The 24,430-nt window shown below is 34.8% G+C and overlaps 1 protein-coding gene across 2 annotated transcripts; it reads left to right on the top strand.

Moving 5' to 3' along the window:
- The first annotated feature begins 131 nt into the window (after positions 1-131).
- Positions 132-23,439, top strand: LOC128231726 (tyrosine-protein kinase BAZ1B-like). 2 transcript variants are annotated; one of them, XM_052944853.1, is made up of 33 exons: positions 132-313; positions 1,061-1,236; positions 1,492-1,597; positions 2,143-2,185; positions 6,199-6,288; positions 6,517-6,593; positions 6,848-7,013; positions 7,804-8,552; positions 8,902-9,060; positions 9,391-9,499; positions 10,194-10,362; positions 10,492-10,595; positions 10,909-11,058; positions 11,209-11,366; positions 11,690-11,802; positions 12,088-12,277; positions 12,985-13,039; positions 13,560-13,674; positions 14,123-14,282; positions 14,563-14,727; positions 15,629-15,689; positions 16,278-16,337; positions 17,092-17,199; positions 17,787-17,877; positions 18,319-18,464; positions 18,750-18,890; positions 19,522-19,590; positions 19,921-20,048; positions 20,472-20,545; positions 20,736-21,019; positions 21,293-21,370; positions 21,644-21,787; positions 22,087-23,439. In XM_052944853.1, exons 1-33 carry the CDS (start codon positions 201-203, stop codon positions 22,249-22,251), a joined length of 4,716 nt encoding a protein of 1,571 aa, XP_052800813.1. In that variant the 5' UTR covers positions 132-200; the 3' UTR covers positions 22,252-23,439. The 2 variants fall into 2 exon arrangements, with proteins under 2 accessions (XP_052800813.1, XP_052800814.1); XM_052944854.1 differs by lacking the exon at positions 16,278-16,337.
- Positions 23,440-24,430: the final 991 nt, after the last annotated feature.

Below are 24,430 nucleotides of genomic sequence, written 5' to 3'. Positions count from 1 at the left end.
GTTTAAGTGACATAAGAACATCATTTTCTAAAATCATGTCCGTTAAATGCGTATGTACAATTAATTCAATATAAAGATACGAAAGTTAAAAACCAAAATATCACGTGATATAAATATGTCGTACACTTGCGCCATTTTTGTTGATGCGCGCCAGATTTTGAACACATAATTCTGGAACGCATTTATGGATTAATTACAAGATGCCACTTCTTTCAAAGCGGATATTTGGTTGTTCAAAGTCTGTAGAAGATATTAAACCCGAGGAAAAGGTATACACAATTGAACATACCAAAGAAAACTTCCGTTCCCAACAGTATCCTTTCTCTTTGGTTTCCATCAAAAATCCAACATGGCGGCGCCCATGGATTGTAAAAAGATGCAAAATGAAAGGGATTTACCCAAATTTAAAGAGTTTCAGAGTAAGATATATTTTTTAAAAATTGTTTCCATTGTTGTCATATTGTTCGAAGTGTTATTATCAAGGAAAATCGTTATGTTTCATTCAATTATTTCAGAAAAAATACATGATTTTGCATTAATATTGAGTGTTTAGTGGTCATTAAATTGACAAAATACTTTATTTGATTGAAACCCGAAATTGTGCTGCTTTGTTCTATACTGTAATTGCATGGTTTAAAATAGTTTTGCCTTTGAGAAGAGGATTTGGTACTGAAGTGAACAAAGAATCAACAGTTGGCAGCCATGTTTTATCATGGTTGCCCATTGGCTCTGCTAGGACAACATCTAGTCACAAGTTTCTAAGTCAGCAATCCCAATTTAACATCAACCATTGATGTTTTTACTTTAGATAAATAAAGTTTTTCCCATTTTAGTAAGATGGAAACAGTCCCACTAGGCACTATTCAAGGAGGGCAGGGCATAAATGATCTAGGACATATGGAGGTCAAAGGTCAACACAATACAATTTCTTTTTTGGAGGTTGAGGCCTATATAGAGTGTAAAAATCATAAATGCAATGTAATTTTCGTTTATTGTGGTTTTTCACTGATGAAAGGCAAAAGATTTTGTTATGTTTCTTATTCCTTAACGACATAAACAGAGAATATGAGAAGCGTCTTCAGCTATACAACAGAAGGATATGGACATGTCAAAGCACAGGTCATGTAAATCTGACACATGAAGAGGCATGGAACTCCGAAAAAGCAGTTCTGAAGACCTTGAAGGAACAGTTTGCCCCCTGTTACGATAAACCAGTGTTAGCATTGGTCCATCATTGTAAGTTCTAGAGGTTTACATGGCAAACTTTTGTATTGTGATATTTAATAAAATAGTTTTACAAGTCAAGTTAGCCAATATGTTTAATTAAACTAATCAAAGGTATAATTACTGATACAACCTTAGTTTAAAAAAATGAATAGTTTAATAAAATGAATGATTTTTTAATATATCAAATATTTATTGGCCATCATTTTTTATTTCAATGTTTTCAATAGCCTGACTTGAGTTATATGAATTGACATATTTTAACAGGCACAAAGTCCTTAGAAGTTCTAGTGGATGAGGCATGGCTAATGTTACAGCAGGTTTTAGTCGTAGACGAAAAAGTCTTGTTAAAAGTCAAGTCTGGTGGGAAGACGTAAGTAATGTACTAGCCACTTATGTGTTTTCTTTTTTCAATAATTTTAATAAATAGGGAAAATATATTATAACTAATGGTAACAAGTGATGTCATTTGTGTTTATATTATGGTTATAATAGAATCATAAATGGAAAAGTGAAATCAGTTTAAATAAGTGTAGATTGAGTATCAACACTAACTGAACTTTGTCTGACAATTAATATGTATAAGGGAACAATATTTAAAAAAGTACGGAAAGTATAAGTAGTTTTGTCAGTTTTTAGCTGGATTTTCATTGAAAAGTAGGTGATAGACTTGGGGAAAATGTATAGACTTGGGCGCATTATAAAATGTATAGTGTGTATAATAGAAGTAGTTCTTGCCCTTTGTGAAACATAATTATGGTTCTCTGATTGCGATCTTTTGAATATGAGTTCAGTATTTAACCGAAAAATTCATGCCCTCGTGGGCCTCTTGTTTTTTTAACTGATTAAACTTTGTTTTTTTAACTGATTAAACTATGTAAGTATATATGTTCCAGTGATATTATTCTGTTGTTTCAGAATGAAGGCAGTAGTTGTACGTGTAGATACCAATGGGTACAAGGTAAATTTAATTGCATACAAATCAATATCTGAACTTACAAAAGCTCATTTTTTATATTGCCTTAAAAGCTGCACTCTCACAGATTTACCATTTTTACAACTTTTTTATTTTTTGTCTTGGAAAGATCAAATTTTTAGGTAAATATCTGCAAACTAATGATATAAGATTGCTGACAAAAGATCAGATCGCAGATTTTCATATTTCCGTTTGAACATTAATGTTTTATGGCTTAAACAGGTACTAACGGTTTAAGAAAAATGCATAAAACATCAATTTTTGAACTTAAAAAAAAAATCTGTGATCTATTTTTTGTCTTATATAACTGGTTTCCATGAATTTTTGCCAAAATTGGCTCGTTCGTAAACAAAAACAAAAAAATGCTTTAAGTACACAAGGATCAACTTTTCAGCTGCATCATCATCCATCTCATTTTTAACCCAAATTGCAAAGAAGCCAATTGTTTTCCTTGTTTGAGCGGAAGATTTATATAAAATAATAGTATGATATGAGAACTTGCTGATACCCAAATTTAGATATCAGGCCTTTTTTGGCCCATTTTGGGGAAATTTGAACTGCGAAATATGCCATTTTGAGAAAAAATAATCGCTTTACATAAAAAATTGGGAATTTTACTGTTAAATTTATGTCTCCTGCATAGAGGAAATTATAAAAATATTAGTTTCTCGTCCCTTTCAAAAGACGTGAAATGGCTGAAATATCAATCTGTATGAGTGTAAACATCTACTGCAATAAATCATGACAGTTAGTATCGCATACTGATCTCTGAATGTTACAGAAAACAACAATTTCTGAATTCAGTACCTAAAGCCTACATCACATAATTCATTAGGATATTGAACAAGTACATGTGAAAAGACCTTCATGAAAAAAACAATTATTTTTATTTATTTATTTACTTTTAGTTGGGATTTTTTCTCCGGATTGGGAAAAATATCATATACTTTGCTAGGAGAATGGCTCCAATGGTAGGACCAGTTGGAACTATAGAAAAAGGCCAGGAATTAAATGCAAATGATTTGTATAAGTTTTTGGAAACCAGCTCATAATGATGTTAGCGCTTCTAGGTCATAGGATTTTCAGAAAGAATAATAGGAAAGTGAAAGTAGGATAATTTTTCACTAGCATGTCACTAGTAATTTGAGATTTCTTACTACTTCTTTTTCTGTATGACTACTCACAATTTTGACTAGGGCCCACATTTTTATAATTGTGGTTTTTACCTTCCTCTTGTGCAGTGGAAAACCCATGTGTACCATAATTTACTGTGTATAGGACATAGATAAGATGCAGGCCAAAAAATTGTGTGATAATCAAGTACAAAAACTAAAGACCTCTTATACCCATACATGCCATGTTTCTGGACACCATTCCAGCATATTTGTTCAGAAAGGCTGAAAATTTAGAGGGATTTAGGTAGTATTCAGGGGGTTTAATTTACCAGGTCCAAGTTGGTGAAATATCAAAATAAATCTAAACGCAAGTATGAAAAAAGGTATTCACATACATTTATTGCTATGAAAACCTTTACCTTTTTTAACTTACAGTCTTATGTGAATCTGTTATGTCATACTGTAATGCACTTTTACCTAACAAAATATGTTAAAGGAAAACTGTTATTTAATTGGCTTAACTGTCTCTGTGGCCTAGTGGTTAAGCGTCCTCCTATGGAGCGGGAGGTCGTGGGTTTGATCCCTGGCCGCATCATACCAAAAGACGTTAAAAGTTGGTACAAGTAGCTCCCTGGCCTGGCGCTCTGCATTTAAAGGGTAGTGCTTGGAAAAGTGGTGTACTCAGTACTGGTTCAACCCAGGAAAGTTGTACCCAGTGTTTCGGTGCTTTACACCGAACACGTAAAAGAACCAAGGGGTATCTTCGAAAAAGAGCTAGGGTATCGCACCCGGACTTCCTTGTAATCCATCACTGTCTCTTCAGCATGCTGTCCCTTCAGCAAAAACAAAGGACCCCATTGGAAATAAGTGCTTGCACTTTCTCGGGTTATCCTTGACCCCAAAGTCTAAAGAAATACATACATTCATACCTTCCTCCAAAGTCAATTAAAAAAAATCTGCTTACTATCCGCAATGATGACTTTCAGACAAAAATAGATTGGAATAAATATTATTAATACTATTTATTTCTTCCATTTCCCAAATTGTAAAATTTGTTTACCTTAGATCATTAGGCCTAAAAAAAAAAATTGTTTGGTTAGGGTTACATCCTTAAAAAAAATAGGTAGGGTAGGTAGGCTTTTTTATTTTTTTTATTTTATTTTTATGCCCCCTTTTGAAAAAAGTGGGGTATATTGTTTTGCACATGTCGGTCGGTCGGTCGGTCTGTCTGTCGGTCGGTCGGAATACCAAATGGTTTCCGATCAATAACTTGAGAACGCTTTGACCGAGGGACCTCATACTTGGTATGTGTATTGGTCATCACCAGCAGATGAACCCTATTGATTTTGAGGTCAGTGGGTCAAAGGTCAAGGTCAGTGTGACCTTTACATGAAAAACGGTTTCCGATCAATAACTTGAGAACGCTTTGACCCAGGAACCTCATACTTGGTAGGTGTATTGGTCATGACCAGCAGATGAACCCTATTGATTTTGAGGTCAGTGGGTCAAAGGTCAAGGTCAGTGTGACCTTAACATGAAAAACGGTTTCCGATCAATAACTTGAGAACGCTTTGACCCAGGGACCTCATACTAGGTAGGCTTATTGGTCATGACCAGCAGATGAACCCTATTGATTTTGAGGTCAGTGGGTCAAAGGTCAAGGTCAGTGTGACTGTAAGCTGAAAAAAGGTTTTCTGATTGTCCATATTTTATTTAAGTGTCCAAATCCTACTAACAATTTGGCTCCCAAGGGGGCATAAATGTTTCACTAACATCTCTTGTTTTATTAGGTTTTATATTTTCATCAATGGAGAATGGTGTTAAAGCTATCTTCTGTACAAGCATTTAAGGTTAAACTTAATATTAAAAAGCAATTAAAAAAAAACGAAATTTTTTTTTTTTTTTTTTTTTTTTTTTAGTTTTTCATTTTGTTTTTTTCAAACTGACTATGAAAACGGTAGGGTCGGCGCCTATTCCGTAGGTAGGGTCGGGTAACCCGAACCAAATGTATTTTTTTTTTAGGCCTTATTATAAATTTATCACTTCTTGTAAAAGTTCCCTTTTGACATTTATCAAAAGAAAAAAATATTTTCATTTCATGAAATTTATTTCTCACATGTGGAGTTGTTTGTTTACATTCAATTTCACGCACATTCTGTGGTTTCACTTTGTCATTATTGCCTGTTGTAAAATTTCTCTAATTTTTTTTTATTTCTTTTGACAAATTTTAATGAATTGTGAAAATGGCCAAATTTATTAAATAGTACACTACATGTACATAAACGATAACATTTATTATCAAAATAACAATAGCACAAGTGGTATGAAGCATATTAATAGATAATTGCATTTAATAAATAATAATCTCCTTGGCCCTCAAATTAAACATTGTCCTCGCAGATTTTGTAAAAGCAACAACCGTATATTGTGCGTAAATGCTGTTCGGATGCAAACACATTCAGCTAAGTATTACAAACATGTGGTATTATGCGATAAATAACTTATATCGCAACAGTTTGTACTGTTGGTATGTAACTATAGTAAGACAAACAAGAGTTTTTCACACCTTCATACATTGCACAATAATGACATTGTTTTTTTAAATTAAATTACAAGGCATAAAATTGTGTCCTATACGCCTTAAATTACGACAATAATCAAATTTAAAAGAAACAAGTGCTTAAAATGCCTTTGCTGGAGGCACTTTAAATTTGAACAGCTTTTAATAATTGCATTATCTACCACATTCTAAATAAATACATGTTATTTTAATATCTAATTGAAATTACCCTAAAAATGATAGTGTTAATCTTATACCAAAATGCTCCTCTTTTTTCTATGCTGTTTGAAAAATGAGTACCATATTGGGCATTCTTTTGTCAGGGTAATCCTACAAGCAACTGCAGCTCGCCCTCCAGTGACAAAGAAAACAATGATTCAAACACATCACCAAAGAAATGGGTCCCACCAAAGGTAGTCTAATCAAGAAAGCAAGTAAAACTAGAAGCTTTTAAGTCAACAATTGAATGGCAATTTGCTAGACTAAAATTGTTCAATATCATCATTAATTCTATAGCCATGTACTTAGAATAGGTCAGAATATACAAGTTTATTACTCACTTAGAAAAAGATATATTTTAATTTGAAGAAAAACATGCATTAATTGACATGTTGAACCATAACCATAAATTCATTTTATAGTTGCTGCCATATAAATACAGCATCCGTTTTGAAAATGAAGACAGCGTCATTCATTCAGTTCCTGCTGAAGATTTAAGGTAATTTCAGGATCAAATTTGTGACTTTGTGTACATTATCTTTTCTTTAAACTGTAAGACACATTCATGTGTATTGTTACATCAGATAATATTTTATTTTCAAAAATATCTCTTGACTATCATTTGGCGTTCTTTTTCCATCAGATATTTATTAATATTAAATAGTCATTCATGAAATATGGCAAGATATTTCAGAGGCATATGACCTTATATTTCATTTGTATGATTTTGACTATGTGTTTCTTTTTTTCAAGTCGAGGGGACAAACCACCTTCAAAAGAACTGTTGCGTCTGTTCATCCGTACATACGCAGTGAGAGCTGGGCAGACATCGAGCAGTCCATGGATTGTAGATGATGTTCAAGTAAAGAAGTTTGACCTTACCAGCAAATTTGCTTCGTTCCTGCTCCAATCTATAAAAGTGAGTGACCCTTTAAATACAGCTTTGTAAGCTTGATACTGGTAAAACATCTGGCTTGTTCCACATTTGAATTTTAACCCAGTTTGGCTTGTTGGCTTTTCACAAGCCAGGAATTATGTTAGGATGCTGGTTTGTTGCCATTTCACAAGCAATTGTTTTATGTTTTAAGCAGACAATTACCTGGTGCTGACAATAACTATAATTCCCAGGGGCTCTGAGGTACACCAGAATTATAATCAAGTGTTTTTTAAAAAATTGTCAATTGTCATTGCTCAGTAGAAAACTGCTTATCCCTTTACCGCATAATTGTGGGATAATGCTCCCTTATGTTTTCTTGCAATGATTGCGCCAAATGGCTCCTTAATCCATTCCTGCATGTTTGAGCCAAAATGCGCCATCATTTTTAAGGTCATACAATGCACACCTGTTTTCATCCCAAATAAAAAGAGTTAAGTACAAATGAATAGACTGCAAAGCTTTTTCGCCTACCAAAAATGTCAAACTTAAAATTGACTTGCATAACAATGTGCACTATTTTACTGCCTGTTTTGAATCATCAGCAAATAAAATCATTTTCTGGATTTCAAATTATTGTCTTCTTGATAGTTACATGATCATACATGTATTTTGGGTTCCTATTTATTTTCTGACAAAAAATGATTGTGTCCTTTTGGGTCTTGGAGGTTCTGATGTCCCTTCATGAAATTTGGCGTCCTCGGGATCCCAGGACCACACTAATGTCAAACGCTTATAACTGTCATGTAATTTATGAACACCTTTATGTTTTAAGTGGCGACAAGACGAAATCGTAAAAAGAATTGATGATGAATCCAAGCATCGCACCTCGCCAAGTAAAAACTCGCCAAGAATTAAAACAAAATTAGATGCCAAGGAGGAAAAACGAAAAGAAATAGCCAAGAAATCCATATCTAAAATAGAAAAGAAGAGTGAAAGAGCTAAACAGTTGATGGAGAAATCTAGTGCTAGCAAGAATAAGAAAGTTATAACATTAAACTCATCAGATGAGGAGTCATCTGATGAGGAAGATGAAGTGCAAGCAAATGGCAGTATAGTTGAACTATCAGATGGGTCAGACTCGGACACACCCTTAGCTGTGGTGAAAACTCAATTGACTCCTAAAAAGAGAAGTTCTAGTGATGAGGATACTAACAAAGTGAAGAAAAGTAAGACAAAGAATAGTGATTCTGTGTCTTTGGCTGACATTCAAAAGAAAATGAAAAAGAAAAGGCCTAAGAAAGAATTATCATTAGCGGACATAAAGAAGAAAATAGAGAAGAAGAAATTAAAGGAGTTGAAAAAGGGGAAAGATAAGAACAGAAAGAGGAAAGGGCAGGACCCTAAACAATTGACATTGCTGGACATGTCAGCCAAGAAGAAAGGACTCAAGACTCCTGAAAAAATGAGTAAGAGTCAGAGTGGAACTCCTACAAAACACAAGTCTCCTTTTAAGGATCAGAAGGTATCAGATGCTAGGAAGAAGTTAATGAGCCCACCTAAAACACCCATTGTCGTCCAAAAGTAAGTATAAAATTAAAAAAACAACAGCACATAACGCATTGCCTATTTCAACAGACTATACTTATCTGAGCTTTCTATTCTGCTTTTTTTCTAATGAATACTTAGGAATTTGATCATAGAGTCTAAATGTAAATGACTATTGTTAAAAAAATAAAACACTTTGCTTTTAGTGCTCACGTGACTTAATGTCCACAGTGTTCTTTCCGGCCAGTTTGAAATAAGAATTTCCAGTTAGAGTTAAAGAGATACAATTTTCCCAAATCAGAATGCCTCAATATAAAGGAAAAAACACTGCTGATAGAAAATTACTGTACTTGGTCTAGCTTAAGCATAGTTTTACATGTTCCAGGCTTCAGCTGGCTATGAAGAAGGCAGACAGGAATTTAATAGGTGTATATGCAGCCCAGGCAGCAAGAATCCTTACAAACTCGCAGCGCGAAAAACTGCCAGAAAAACTCAAAGAAGCCGTCATGAAGAAATACGAACGCTATCAAGAAAAACTTTTGCTGTATGTACATTCTAATTGGGTCTCCTTTAATTGGCCCTTTGTTGTAAATATGGGTCATATTTTTATGCCCCCGACTGACTGTCACCGCGGTCAAAGGACAGGGTGCAAACTCCTCTTTATAACTGTAAAACCCTATTTAAAGACTTACTAACAGTATTGGCAAGATTGTCATTTTGTAGAATCTGGAAACATGAAAAACAGTACTCTGGAATTTGTTCAAAAAAGGATTCTTTGACCGTTTTGTTACTGGTGTTTTTGATAGTAGTAAAATGGGTTTCAATTTAAAATAAAAATGTTTATTTATAATACTTTGAAATGTCATGTTTGCAGGTCTAAGATGAATGAAGATGAAAAGAAAGAATACTTGGCAAAGAGGGCTCTAGAAAGAAAAAAACAGGCAATTGTGAAAATCAAGGAAAAGTTGAAAGAATCACGAAAGGTAAGTCTATTCATATGCAACCATTCGGTTTTAATACATTATAAACTTAGCATTGAGGATTTGGATATTTACATTGATATATGACCACTATGTCAGGGAAGCAAACAGCTGGCATAACCAGTGCATCCTATTCAAATCACTCAAATTAAATGAGATTAAAGGGACAACACAAGCTTGTTATCAGAAACAACACAGTCTGGTTTTACAGCAACAGGACCCTATAGCCAAAAATAGATGCAATAAACAAGAAATACAATGGATGTCACATGTTAAACAAATATCAATATAATAGGGTTATTGGTACTGCGTTTCGATCTGTGATTTCTTTGTATTCATCTCGGGTGGATTTTTGCTGATAAATCTGCTAAAATCTTTCAGTGTTGAAACATACATTCCTGATCAAAAAGCAGTGTTATAACCCTTTTATTTTATACATTACAGTAGACATGTGTTTTTCGCTATTAATTTTTCGACTTCATTTTAGCATCACGCAATGATATCATTTGTTTATGATGTGACAACAGAAGAGTGTAATACATATGTATTGCACTGGAGTGGAATATCGACTTTTGTATTTTGTATTGTGAGTGGATTTATGATGGGTATGTAATAAAATCATTTATCCATCTACTGACCAGAAACTCAGGAAAGAAAATCTCTGTGATGGTGGAATTTTCTACAATGTACTTTTCAGAAATTTGAGGACACAGACCTGGAGCTAAAGCCCCTGCCAGACCCCACACTGGTTTCAACGCCAGACGGACTGCCGAACGAGGCGTTTGGAGATGTTGCCATGGTAACAGAGTTCATCTCTTGTTACTCTGGCCTCCTTATGCCGGATGACGAATACCCAATATACACAGGTAATACTTGTCCAGACAATGAGAATTGCACTTGTCTTTTGGAATAAGCATTATATTGAACAAATTAATGTCCTATAAAAAGATGTATACAGAAAAAAATAATAAAACTCAGAAACCTCCTTATTTTAGATGCTTTGATGAAGGCACTGACATCGGGTAAGGACGGATTTACCTATCTATCCCGGACACTCACTGTGCTGCTGCAGACTTTGCTGCAGGACCAAATAGCAGAGGTTAGAACAAATTGAAAAAATAACATTTAAGACTTATCCAAAATTTGAAGATTATGCTTATAAAAAAAATACATGTACACATTAATTACCTGTAATTCCTCGAGTTATGATTCTTTTAATCTGGTTCCTTTCATGAAAATGACATAATATACAATTACTTTTGAGAATATCAACTTATTCCAAGCCTGTAGGTAAATGCTTTTTTGTCATAAAGGCCTATTTGTCTCAACTATTTGGGTATGCCGGTAATAAAAATAATGACCATGAATTGTTCATGATGATAGTGCATTCTTTACACTGGTGTTTTTTTCAGGAGTATGAGGATTTGAAGGTGCCCCTGTACGATATCCCAGTGAATCCTGCCACATGCACAGAACTGGTACGATTAAGTTTGCGGCGACAAGACGTCCGTGATGACCGTAGTGATTCGAGTGATGAGGCCGAGGATGCAGGTCTAGAAGTGGTATGTTAACTGTTATGTTGTTCCTTTGCTTATTGCAGTAATGGTGATTTATCATGACAAAGTTATGTCTCCCTGTGTTATGTTGTGTTGTTATGTCTCTACTGTGTTTTCGTTGTTTTCTCTGAGGTCTTGTGTATTTTTCTTCACCAGGCGGATGACCTAATACAGTTGTTGGAGAACCAGGAGTTGTATGATCTCGAGCCCATCCAGAAGATTGCCATTCTCAAAGGTCTGTGTCTCCGCATCATGGGCACCTACGCTGTGCAAGATTACATGGAGGAAAGACAACTGGAATCTGCCAGACTCTGGTACGTGGGTTATATTTTATTGTATAGTGTAAATATACTGGCGTGTAGGTTTTCACCAATTATGTTCAATTTAAAGGGACTTGACGTAAAATATTTCTCAAATATTTAAGCAACTTAACTCTGGTACATGGGGAATGTTCAGACCTTTTTTCTATTTTTTAACAAAATATGCTTGCCTGTATATATTGATCTAAAAACAAACCAAAAAACATGAATCTGGGACATTGAATTATTATTATTGGGGGAGTTACTTAGCTCTGCATTGGTTCATGAGCTTAAACACTCGAACAAGGTTAAATAAATTATCATGCTTTTTGTTGCAGGAGAGAAACACATAAAATACCCAAAGGAGAACATTCCAAAAAGGAGGGGAAGAAAAATGTGGAAAATAAGGAAAACAGCGAGGAAAAAGAGAAAACAGAGCAGAAAAACACTGGTATAAAATAAATTTACTGCTGAATATCGCAGCATGTTGCAAGAATTGTTAAGCTTGTCTCAATTTTGCAGAAATAAAAAAATTCAATAAAGCCAGCCAGTTATCACGTTGACATTGACGTTCATCTCTCTTATTTTATTATTTAATATATGTGTTGTACTAACCAGCTATCACATTGACACTGATGTTCATTGCTCTTACTTAATTATTTAAAACATGTGTTGCACTGATATGCATAAGTTGCCAAATTACATGTTAATTTATGTTTTACATTGGCGTATCCAGCACCCGCCAACAACACATTATTAACGCAGTTCTATGGGAAGAAAGAGGAAGGTCATAACTCTGGCAACAACAGCGAAGCCTCCATGGATGTAGATGAGGACGATATCATCTCCAGAGTCAAACGGCGGAGAGTTACTGCTGCACAGGCAGCTGAAGAACGTAGGCAAAAGGAAATACTAGACAATATAAGGTGAAAAATGCACATACTTTTCTCCATTTCATGTTAAAAAGGCATGTTTTAACAACTCCAGTTACAATATTTTAAAGATTGGTACGAATAAGTATGTAGGCTATGTATACGAAATTCTATGTAGTATGCTTAAAATAAAGATTGAAGGTTATTTTAAGCTTGTCTACTTTTCCAATAAAAGATGTTGAGAAATTTTCATAGCCTTGGTGTTCTTGTGCAAAATCTTTAAACCTGGCTGTAACTGTAAAACTACTCTAGATGGCTCTTGTTTAGATGAAATGTTTTTCACCTGTTACTTTTTACAATGTTACATGTATTACGGTAGTGATGTTCCGATGATTGATTATAATAAAAAATTGATTGGTTGGGCCTGAAATTGGCGACAATCGATTGTATTTGAATAAAATGGATCATCAAAAAATATAAATATTTGTAAGGGTTTCCTATGAGCAAGAAAATGAACTATCTAGTATTTTAAAAAAGGATTGAGTGGAACCAATTATCGATAGTAATATTGGAACAGATTCCCAATACTACGTGTATATTATATTACTTCTGTTTATATTTGGGATTTTGAGTATAATAGCGCCATGAGAGATACATGTAAATTGTAGACAGGATTTGCAGATTAACTTGCAAATTTTCATAAGGAAACAAACCTATTATACATGACTGTACATGCAGCATTACTTTGTTATCATTTACAGGAGGGAGAGAGAAGAAGAAGTATTCAAACGTCAGAAACAAAAGAAAATGTTGTCTGTAAGTTTAGATCCACTCGCTCTTCAATTGCTTTATCATTTAATTCTGTGTTTTATTTTTGATCAACTTCAACCAATAATGGTTATTTGGATACATGTATTGCGAAATTGATTGTCCCGTGATTTGTCCAAACCTACATGTGAACAGGTGACACCGAAAAGTGATATTGAATATAGAATGATTGAATTTGATGTACATGTATGTGTAAATTGTAGCATGTTTGTGTAAAATGTCAAATGTATTTGTATACTGTCAATTGTATGTGTATAAATTATAATGTCACATGTATGTGTCTGCATGTAAGTGTATAGTGACGCATGTATATATCTGCAATCTGCATGTATGTGTATATAGTTGCAGGATCTTCAGAGCCTGGGCCAATCAACACTGTAACAGTAAATATGATAACATAGTTTGGGAAGGTGGGGGTTGATGTCACTTATACTGAATACTAGGCTTTGTTATGTTACATAAACCATAAAGTTTTCGAACTGTAAATTCAAAATTGTATATGTTTCAGGAGGGTGTTATACAAGCGAAAATTGCTCTGCGCCAAGTGCCTGTGGGTATTGATAGAAACCATTCACGCTACTGGATCTTCTGTGATGTTACCCCTGGGGTCTTTGTTGAAAAAGGTAGAAATGTTATAAATAAAATCGTTGAGCTGTGATATTGTCCGTGCACATGTTTTTGATTTGAACAGTGGATTTTGCAAACTATATATTGATTATTGTTTGACTAGTTTATTTCCACCAATTTCATTGGTCGAAAGGCTGTCACTTGGTAAACCATAGAAAGTGATCTTCACTTGCAGAGAGTGATATTTTTATAAACAAACCTGTATTCATAAAAGGGGCTTTATTCCCATTCTTTGTTATAGTAAAATAAGTGACCAGAAAATGAATTAATGTCAATGAACTCATTTATTGAACAGCTGTTCCAGGTTTTATGAATAAGAATGTTATGTAAAAGGAGTTTTAAAGTAATGTTATTTTTTTAAAGCATATAACAAAACAGACTGATGATATCACTGTATATTCTGTTTTATGAACAACAAACAAGGATATTTATCACAATCTGCAGGCTGGGTAGGTGATGAGATTACATATAGCTGTCGTAAGGAGGGAGAAGATGAGGAGGAAGATTCAAGCTCTTCAGAAGAGGAGGAGGAGGGAGATGATGTGCAGGAGGGTGCTCCAGCAAACAGACAGAGAAAGAGAACACCCAAGTGTGTCGACACTACGTAAGTCGCTCTTAATGATTTATAAGACATTGGTTTTCATTGAATTATCTGGTCTGGAAAATAGACCTGGCACATCAAGGTATGTTATGCTTTGCGGACATCAGATCACAATGGTGAGTAATTGTAAAATACCTAGTGCGGTTGTATCTGGTCTTAAATCAATGTTCTTTTTACATTTTCATGTGACTTGAGGTTTGTGTTATTTTCAGAAAGCTTCATAGATATGTTGAATTCACTTCAGTATATATATAATACATCTGTATTAACAAATTTCATGCAGGTTTCCCCATGTTGGGCAGAATCTCTGGTTCACCTATGATACAAAGACTGTTGTGTCAGAGCTGATCGAGGCCCTCCATCCCCAGGGTGCCCGGGAGAGCAAGTTGAGGAGGGAACTGCAAAAACGAGAGGCTGACATCACCAGGGCCATACATAGGCAAAATAGGTACAACTTAACACAGCCCCAAAGATAAAACCAAGTCAATATTTGTTAGTTGTTGGATGTCATATGTACATCATTGAGATGAACATGAGTTATAGATCTATAGCTCTATTACAGACTTAAATCCAGTTATGTTATTTATAATAGTATGAATACTCCATTTCGCTTCAAATTTGAAGTGTCAGGAGAGCCATCCAAAAAAGCTTCTTAATAGCCAGTTTTGCTTCTGTGGCATTGTTCCACAGCCCCTTAAGCGCCCACAGAACACATCGCTGAAATGGTTTTAGCCCTTCATCTGCCAGGTCACTCACATCCCTGGATGCCTGTTATGTATACTTTAAATTATGAGAGTTTGGTGTTGTTGGTCAAGTGTTCAATATTGTTCAGTTAACCCATCAATAAATGGCGTGTGCATATTGAAATGTTTTTAATTCATCTGCACGCTACTTAAATGAATTGCACAGCTGATAACTGGTTATATTTTGATCTAAGAATTAATAACCCACTCCATTATGGTATAACTATAATAATTATGTAAAATCTGTAGAAGAGGACTGTCAATGGTCAATGGATCACCAAATTTTTTATCGAATCATTTTGGGTTAAAGATGGTCGGAAAAAAAACAGGCAGAAGTTTTTATTTAGTTAACAATTTTTGGTCAAGATTTTTATCGTCCAAAGTACAGCAGTCTTCATGAAACTGGGGACAAAATATTTGTCAGCATTATACTTCAGATCAGTGTAAATATGGATCATGACTGGGTTTCCACATAAACCCTTGTTTTATATCTTTCTCCATTTATTATCCTGCAAATAATAAAATTTTATTTTTTAATTACATCACATCATGTATTAATACACATGCATTTTTGCATTTCAATGAGTACATAATTCTATATTTCAGAATGAATTTGACTTTGAGGGACTGTGATGGTGATAAAGAAATGGATGAGCTCTTTCAGAAGGTATGTTGAAACATAAAAAGTACATGTAGGTATACTCTTAATGTCAAAGTGTAGTTAATTTGGCACTTGTGCATTTGGTTAATTGTATTTCAATCAAGAGTCAATGCTCATGGAATAATGGTGACATAGTCTACGAAAATGAGTCCTGTGGAGACGGGCAGTTATTTAATTGTCAAAACTCCAGATCTATCCAAGTGATTGGATAAATGAAAAAACTGGTCACTAAATTAGTTGCAGTCATCGAAATTAGACTTGGATGAACAAGCCCGAATTCTTATACTATTGTTTGGCATCAAATTTTTAAACAAGCCCTGCTATATAAAATTCAGAATTCGAGCAAGCCCGGGAGAAACTTCTGCAGTACAGGCTTTGCGGGCTTGTGTTAATTTCGACCACTGTAGTTGAGTTAATGATATTTTTTTCAAACATTACTTTCATAAGGCTATGATTGTCCACTTATGAGGCACTCTAATTTGTAAAATATAAAGGCATTTCATTCCCCAAGAATCATTTTCGCTGGCAACGTCACAAATGTGTTTGTTCATAAAACTGATGTATGCACTGATGAAGGTTTCTTATCTTTGGCAGTATAGTCAAAGTGTAAGGCCTCAAGAGCCTTGTACTGGGACCAACCAAACGTCTTTTAGAGTGAGTGAAAGTATTGTTCATGTGTCCAAGTGATATCCCTACTTGCCCACTGCCTGTGAATATTACAAAATGTCTGACTGAACTCGGTCTTAAAGTTTGACATCAGTCACTGTATAGGATTATTATGTCCTGCAATCCTATTTAAAGCTGCATCTTTCTTAGATACAATAAAATCAAAAAATGAATACCACCTCTGGCTCAGATATGTCCAATAATTCCCTTTATAAAGCTGAGCACATGCACCGCTTATGTTTTGGTATAGATTGTGTTACTGTAATGTTCTCTATTTAATTGTTTTTTTGGCTTTCAATGTCAACTATTTTCATGATAATCAAGAGAAACTATTTTACCTTGTCTGTTTTTGGAAAAAGTTGAGATCTTATGATTGCCTTGGTGTTTGTAGCGATTTCTAGCAAAAATGATAACCATATCCAAACTGGGTACTGTTCACTAAAATCAAATGAAAAGTGGTATACATTTGCCAGAAAAAAATGCACAAGTAAAGCAAGGTAAATAACTCTGGCTAGAATATTTGTTCAGCTATGCGCTTTATTGGATTTTTTTTAAAAAGACAAGTATTAATGTCGTTTGTAAAATCTAGTTCAAGGATGTTTGTGTTTTTTTTAAATTGGAGCCTGGAGATCTATACATTATATAAACTAAGAACTATTAAGAGGAATCAAAATGAAAAGGTACATAATTCATCATATTACATATTATATTTCTGAGAAAAATTTTATTTGTTTACCTGCAGGAATTGTTGGACACAGAACTGAAGCTGCGTAATGGTGGACTTGGTGGTGTGGAGGACTTTGAGACTTGGAGGGTTTGTCTCGAGACTGCCTCTGATATACAAACAATGGTACGTTTACTCTAGGGTGTTCGGAATATGCTATTTTGCAAATCAATGTTCATGTAGCTTGTCTGTTTGAGTTGGTTCTTTCCAAAGCATAGCCGGTTTTATTCTGGACTTGGCTGCATGTGAGTTTGGTTTGTGGTCAACAAGCTAGAATAATGGGTTTTATCTGGATACTCAATTTTCCCCAAGACCACACTTTTGTGTCACATTGTCTCTACTAGAGTGACTGAGCATAACATAAATTTCTTCACAATTGTTGTTGAATAAAGTATTCAAGGGGATAAATAGAACAAGTTTCCGATTAATTCTAATTTAACTTTGAACTTCTTTCTTTCACCGCTCAAATACTGCACAAGTTTCGAATTTATCATTTTAGAGACAAAAGCCTATTGTGAATGATAAAGTCTTGATCTAAGAATTGACGAGAACTTGTACTTCCAATTTACTAAACCCTAGAAACATGTTATTGATATGAATGGAACAGAAATTAATAAATTAATAAAAACATGTTTAGACACAATGAAACAATAATGAAGTTGATACTAGTATGAATTACAAATAAAACAAAAAGTGAATGTTCTTTGAAACAGGGCAAGTGCCTACTTGAAGTACAAGATCATGTTTTGGAGAAATTCAGAGATGGCATCATGGTTGTGAAAAAGAAGAGGCCAGAGATCGAAGGTATGTATTTACATGGTTTTCCTGGGGATTTTTCAGCAAGGGTTTCTGTGACCCTCATGTTTGACAGATTGGGGGGAGGAGTGGGTATCTGGTAATATATGTGGTTTCAATATAAGGTTTGCACTCAGTGAAACTTTATTTTGGAGTACACAGAGATGTACATAAAATTAAAATGGAAGTCGCTACTTTAAAAATTGAATACGCGTTTTTTGCATCGGGTTAATTCCTGGTAAAACTTGTAAAATGATAAAGTTAAGAGCAATAGAAGTTTATGTTAGAACTGAGGTAAGATTCAAATTTTCAAATTCAGTCGCATCATTACTTTGAAATTAAGTAAAACATTCATTTAATTCCAATATCTGTTCACTGAAAATGATTCAGCTGTGAAAACTGTACATACTGTGATATTTGACATTATATCCTAACTGATACTCTCCTCAGCTGATGTAGAGGAAGAGGCAAAGGTTGCCCCTGGATTGGTTCGCTGGCGGGAGGCTGTTGCATCGGCAGGTACCATGTCAAGGTTGCACGTGTTGCTAGGGATACTCGACTCATGCATCAAGTGGGAGAAATCAGCAGAGCACGCTGTAAGTTGTCAGTTTTAATATGACGATTTAGCAGAATTAAAAAAAATTGAAATTGAAAAGTGCTAGTGAAATTGCACCATTTAAGATAAGATCTAAGATATCCAGGAGCATGATAATATTAAAAAAAATATATAAATTTTAAAAGTATGCAGGATTTTGGAATGCAAATCTTCAGCAGAATGGAACAAATTCTCGAGTAAGCCCATAGAAGTATTTGAATTTCCAAACCCTACATACAACTACAATACATAAAATTATATTATCAATCTGCCCTTTTTTCACCAGAAATGTAAAATCTGTCGAAAGAAGGGAGAGGAGGACAAGCTGTTGCTGTGTGATGACTGTAATCAAGCATTCCACATGTTCTGTCTCCGCCCTGCCCTCCATGGCGTGCCCAAGGGGGAATGGAAGTGTGCTGGATGCGCGGTAAGTTTCACAGGATTAAAGAGTGATATCCTTAGGGTGGGAGTGCTTTTTGACAACTGGAAGCAAGCGTTTCTCATGTTTAGCCTCTGCACCGTTCTCTATAGTTTGCCCAAGCAGGAAAGATAGTGTGCCTTATGTGCGGTAGATGACATAGGGTGATTTTTTATGGGTTATTATGTGACACTAGCAAAGTCTGTGTCCAACCCACCCTCCTAGAGGTGCCCAAGAGGGGCTGGAAGTTTGCCCAATGGGCTATCAGTTCCATTGTTTTTTAAGTTTGATGCCAAATGTGGTTGTTACCCAATTTCTCTAAATTTCACTACCGGGCATGTCAAAGAGATTATCTCAAGGTTTATGTGTTTTTTTATGCATGATTATGTGTTTATTTAATGCAGAGTTAAAAATAAACATTTAAATGCAAGGTTTTTTCACTTAAATATATGTATGTACAATTTTTATAGTACAAAAGATGCACCTTATATGCATCTAATTGACCCATGTTTATGAATTTTAAGTTTGATAAGCCTTTTAATTATGTAACAATTGTATTAATCATTTGGAACAAGCCTACACATGAACATTAAATGCGAGATTATCACTTGCATTAACATAGATTTTTTTCTGTTTACAGCCTTCAAGTAGAAGAAGAATTGATGATGATGATCATGATGAACGAGACAAGAAAGAAAAGAGAACGGAGGTAAATTATTATAGGGGCCAAGGTCAAATTCTACAGAACAACCAAACTTATAAAGCAATGACTTTGTGGATCTGCTATAGACTGAAATACCACTTAAATGCAACAAATCTAAAACATCTCAATGGCAAATACTTTCATTCAAACAATGCATGTATCCATGTTCTCTGTTCTGTTATAGCCTGTACGTACATGTTTGTAAATGAAATTTCAAGCAACCCAAGTTTGGATTAAATCAACTAAAATAGAGAACGGTTCAAGTAATACTTACCAGTACTTATGGCTACTGAACTATCGAGTCTGAAGTTGCAACCTTCTTGTTCCTTTCTAAAGGCTAAGTGCATACAACATGAGGACAAGTGTGTGGAGTGTGGGGGAGATGAGAGCCTTATACTGTGTGCCGAGTGCCCCTCTGCATACCATCTCGAGTGTCATGACCCGCCCCTACATCGCCCACCCAGGTACATTTTAAATATGTACAATTTTATGAACAATATGTTACCTAATCTATCTTCTGGCATAGTTTTCATCACTGGTCTTACACCAAACACTAAAGAAGCCTGAAAGGTCAGCTTATTGATGCATAGTGACTTTAACATTACCTCGTAAATATTATCCAGAATAATTCCAACATTAAAAGGAGATGATCATATTGTGTGCTATTAAAAGATATGGTCATGATGTCTGTTATGTTGAACATGCTCTTTGTTGTTCAACAAGGATCATACTTGTAAAAACACTGAGTTTGATTTTTGTAGTTCATTCGAGGAGAGTCCTATATTTAAACTTGAAAACCATCATTTGATGGTTCATTTTCCAAATGTGCCTTTGTGGATGGTGTTTTAAAAGAAAAAGCATGTCTTAAAAATTCTCATTGGTTACAGGGGAAGATGGGTGTGTCACTACTGTAAGAATGGCATTACCAAAAAGACTCGATCAAGCGCGGGACGAGGAGGAGGTTTGTGTATACATGTTCAGTTGAATTCCAATGACTTGAACACACAGCAATCGCAAATCTTCCTGCAAATGAAATTTCAAGCAAGACACAATTATATTTTTTTCAGAATACTGTTTACCTAGTGATGATCAGATCTGCTATTGATTTGAAAACCATTAACCACAATCTTAACTTTATTCACACTCTATAGGCCAGCGTGTGCAGCGTAAACGTTACAAGGAAGTTAGTGAGAGTGAACAGGAATCAGACAACAATTCGGACACGGAGGAAGAATACTGGGAGGAAGCACCCCCACCACCAAAAAAACGGGCCAGAAACTCGCACGAATCTGGGGGTCGAGCTGCAGTGGGCCAGAAGAAGACATCTCCACGCGCAGAGGAGAGTAGAAGCAGGAAAAGAGTGTCTGCTCCATCTCCGGAGATAGAGTATGAGAGCCGAGGGAAATCTTCTCGACGTGCCCCTTCTGAACTTTCAGTAAGCTTTTCATGTGTATTTCAGAAAAAAATAGGTGGGAGAAAAAAAAACACATATGCTGTTGTAATATTTTATCAGAATAACAACAACAAGATCCATTTATAGAGAGGTAAATGGACATTTTAAGGTATCATATCATATAATATGTATCTGATTATCATAATTATCATTACTGGTAATCTTTTTTTATCAAAACAACTACTAGTGTTGCTTCTGTATCATAAGATAATGTAAAATTCTGGACACATCTTATATTAATATTATGTAATTCAGTTGATGGAAGACATCATCAACAAGATGATGGATTACAAGCAGGCCTGGCCTTTCTGGGAGATGGTCAGCAAGAGAGATGTAAGAACTGTTCATAGAATGTTACAATACATAAATGCATTAGCATTTGATTTGAAAATGATAAGCCTGTAGATAGTTAATATCATAACAGCTGTGTGATGTGTGAAATAAATGATTTATCCTGATCAAATGGTCTTAATAAGCATAAGCCCACAAGCCGGTAAAATGCCTTTAGGGATATGGTAGCTCAAGTGCTGGATTTTATATCGCAGGGCTTGTTAAAATGCGTAAGAATTCAAGCTTGTTCATCCATATTGTGTCTACCGCCTCCAGGTTCCGGACTACTATAATATCATCAAGCAGCCAATCAGCTTCCAGAAGATTAAGGATCGTCTCAACTGCCTTGTTTACGGCTCCCCACAGGAAGTCTTAGATGCTGTGGCCCTGCTCTTTAGGAACGCTGTGGAATATAATAGGGTATGGATGGTCAGGAGAAAAAATATTTGTGTTGGGAACATGGAAGTGGATCAGAACTATTGATTCTCACCTGATTTATTAAATTTATTATGATACAATGAATAAATAAAAGGCATCACATTTGTTTGTTGGGTAGAAATGTTGGGGCATTACTATATAAAGTAAAGTGTAATGAAACATGTTTAATGCATATGTTTTATTTGGAAATAAATAACTGTATATAGTATTACTGCAACATTGAATAGCCAGATCAAGGATTCTACTTCATGATAGATTTTAAAATATGTTCTACATTACAGGTTGGAAGTGAGGTGTATGATTGTATAGAGGCATCAGAGAAATACTTTGTCGACCTGCTAAAGAGGGATCTGCCCTTCTACGCTTACAGTCGTGACAGCAAATCAAATGGCTTCAACGACCACATGTCCACAGACGATGGTAGACGATCTCGAAGGAGCAAATAAATGGCTTCACATTCTCATTATTTACCGTATAGATAACATTTGCTCTCAGAATGCTATGGAAAATAAAGTTGTGTTTACCAAGTCACTACCTGATTTCTTTTGAAGTTCTGAGTGACAAAGTGTGGCTGGTGATTGGTGAAGTATATGTACAAGTCTAAGTGTGATATTTTATTGTGTGTATGTCTGACAAACATGAAGTGTGTGGTTGTAATTATTGTTGCTTCCTCAAAAACTTGTGTTGCATAATGAATTCTGTTTAGGAAGTGACTGTATAATTTAAGACACCTAGAGCCTTTTTTTATATATACATTTTCTGAGTTTTATATGGTTTTAACTATAAACAATATTTGAGTTGAAAATGAATTACTAGTAGAAGATATTTGGTCTCGACTGAAATGTTCATTGACAGTGTATTGTGTGTGAAATTACTATTTAAACCAGTAAATTTTATTTTAACTCAAAATGTCATGATGAAATCTATGGAAACCATTTTAAACAGTAACTTTTTCAGTCATCGGTATCGGGCTTCGATGAATAAGCCCAAAGTCTTGCAATAGTGGTGGAATCAAAACATTACAAGCCAAAAATTTTTTTAGAATTTGACCTAGCCCAGAAAGCATTCGACCAGTACTTAGCTTAATGGCTGTGCCAATTGTGACTTGTTGAATAGTTTCATGTGTAGATTGTTTTTATTTTTCGAAGTCTTTTTTTTTTATTAATACTTGTATTGTTTTGACCAATTTGGGTAGTTTTATAATGGTGGCATAATCATTTAATCAGCAAATGTTGGCTTATTTTCACAATCTGGTAAATTGAAGAATATTAAATTAGTAGTAAAATTCAAACAAAACAGTTTATATTTAAATCTTGAATGGTTGGTCGCTAGTACTGGTAAAAAAATTTGGACATCAACTTACACATTGACAGAATAAATTTCATAAACAAAAGTTTCCGCTAGAGTGAAAATAACACATGTCACAAAAGATTTGTACAAAGATTATGTGATGTATCCAAAATGTATGTGAATGTCTTGAATGTAATTGCTCGTTAAATTATTACATTTGTTATTTTACAACATTGCATGTACTTGAAAACTTGCATGTACATAACTTGGTAGTGATGTTATATTTGTAATATACTTTTTGCTAATATTGTAGTCCTGTCTGTCAAATAAATGATCAAAAAACATTGTGTATCGTATGGATTACAGTTATTCTCCTTTGGAATATTTGGGACTTCTTATATCAAATGATTTAGAAAGTGCTTTAAATTCATGTTATATTTGTTTTTCTGTAGTTATTTTCAAAAAAGATGAGTTGCGATGGCACAATGTCACTGGGCAGTGTTATTCTAATGTTGGCCAAAACCATGGAAATTATAAGGGATATAAACATGAAACTTTGCTTGTTAACAGTCGCAAAGTTTGTATTTGTGGCAATTGCATCACTGCTGTTTCATTATGTTATGCTATGCCCCTCGATTGGGAGAGAAAAGGATTTGCATCCTCTTGTGCTGCTCTTTCTTCGGCAGGTTTTAATAGCGTTAAGTTGCAAGCCACAAACTGGCCTTATTTCAAGGTTGATCATTTCAGTCTCAACTCATGTTGCAAGAACCTGATTCCTGTTGGTCATATATATTGACTCCCTACAATAAATGTGATTATGCAGCACATGGTGTTTTGTTCATATAGGGTTGAAAACATTTCTGTATTGATAATTAACACTTGTTTTGTCAAACATTGCAATACTCTTAATACTGAGCATGATTAATATGACATTCCTTTCAAAAAGCTGCACTGACTGGGGAATTAACCAACAATTAAACCAAAAAACAATCTTATCATGTTGAATATTCAAACCATTTGGATACTAGTCATACTGCTGGTTAACCAAGGCCAAGTAAACAAAAACACCAAATGGTAGCAACATCAAACAGATCAATTACATGGACAACCTCGACCTGAAAAGGGACCAGGGGGAGCGAGGTGCCAATTGAGTCATGTTAAATGATCTGTCACCATGTACACCAAGGGTATGGTACACCTAGTATGTACGCTGAGGATTCCAGGGAATTAAGAAGTTGTACATTTGGTCCAATCCTCAGTCATTTTCAAATACATCATGGACAATGATGTGACATAGGTTGGCCATTATTTATTATGGCTTGATGTATTAAGGCA

This window comes from Mya arenaria, chromosome 4, assembly GCF_026914265.1.
Source record: "Mya arenaria isolate MELC-2E11 chromosome 4, ASM2691426v1".
NCBI lineage: Eukaryota > Metazoa > Mollusca > Bivalvia > Myida > Myidae > Mya > Mya arenaria.
Note: the sequence above shows the minus strand (reverse complement) of the source record. Positions and strands in the feature narration are given on the sequence as shown.

Bases quoted from the DNA above. Each gene is read 5' to 3' on its own strand.
- LOC128231726 (XM_052944853.1), top strand. From the start codon at position 201: ATGCCACTTCTTTCAAAGCGGATATTTGGTTGTTCAAAGTCTGTAGAA. The intron at 11,059-11,208 runs GTATGTTAACTG...TTTCTTCACCAG, and splicing joins AGGATGCAGGTCTAGAAGTG to GCGGATGACCTAATACAGTT. The intron at 20,049-20,471 runs GTACATTTTAAA...CATTGGTTACAG, and splicing joins CCCCTACATCGCCCACCCAG to GGGAAGATGGGTGTGTCACT.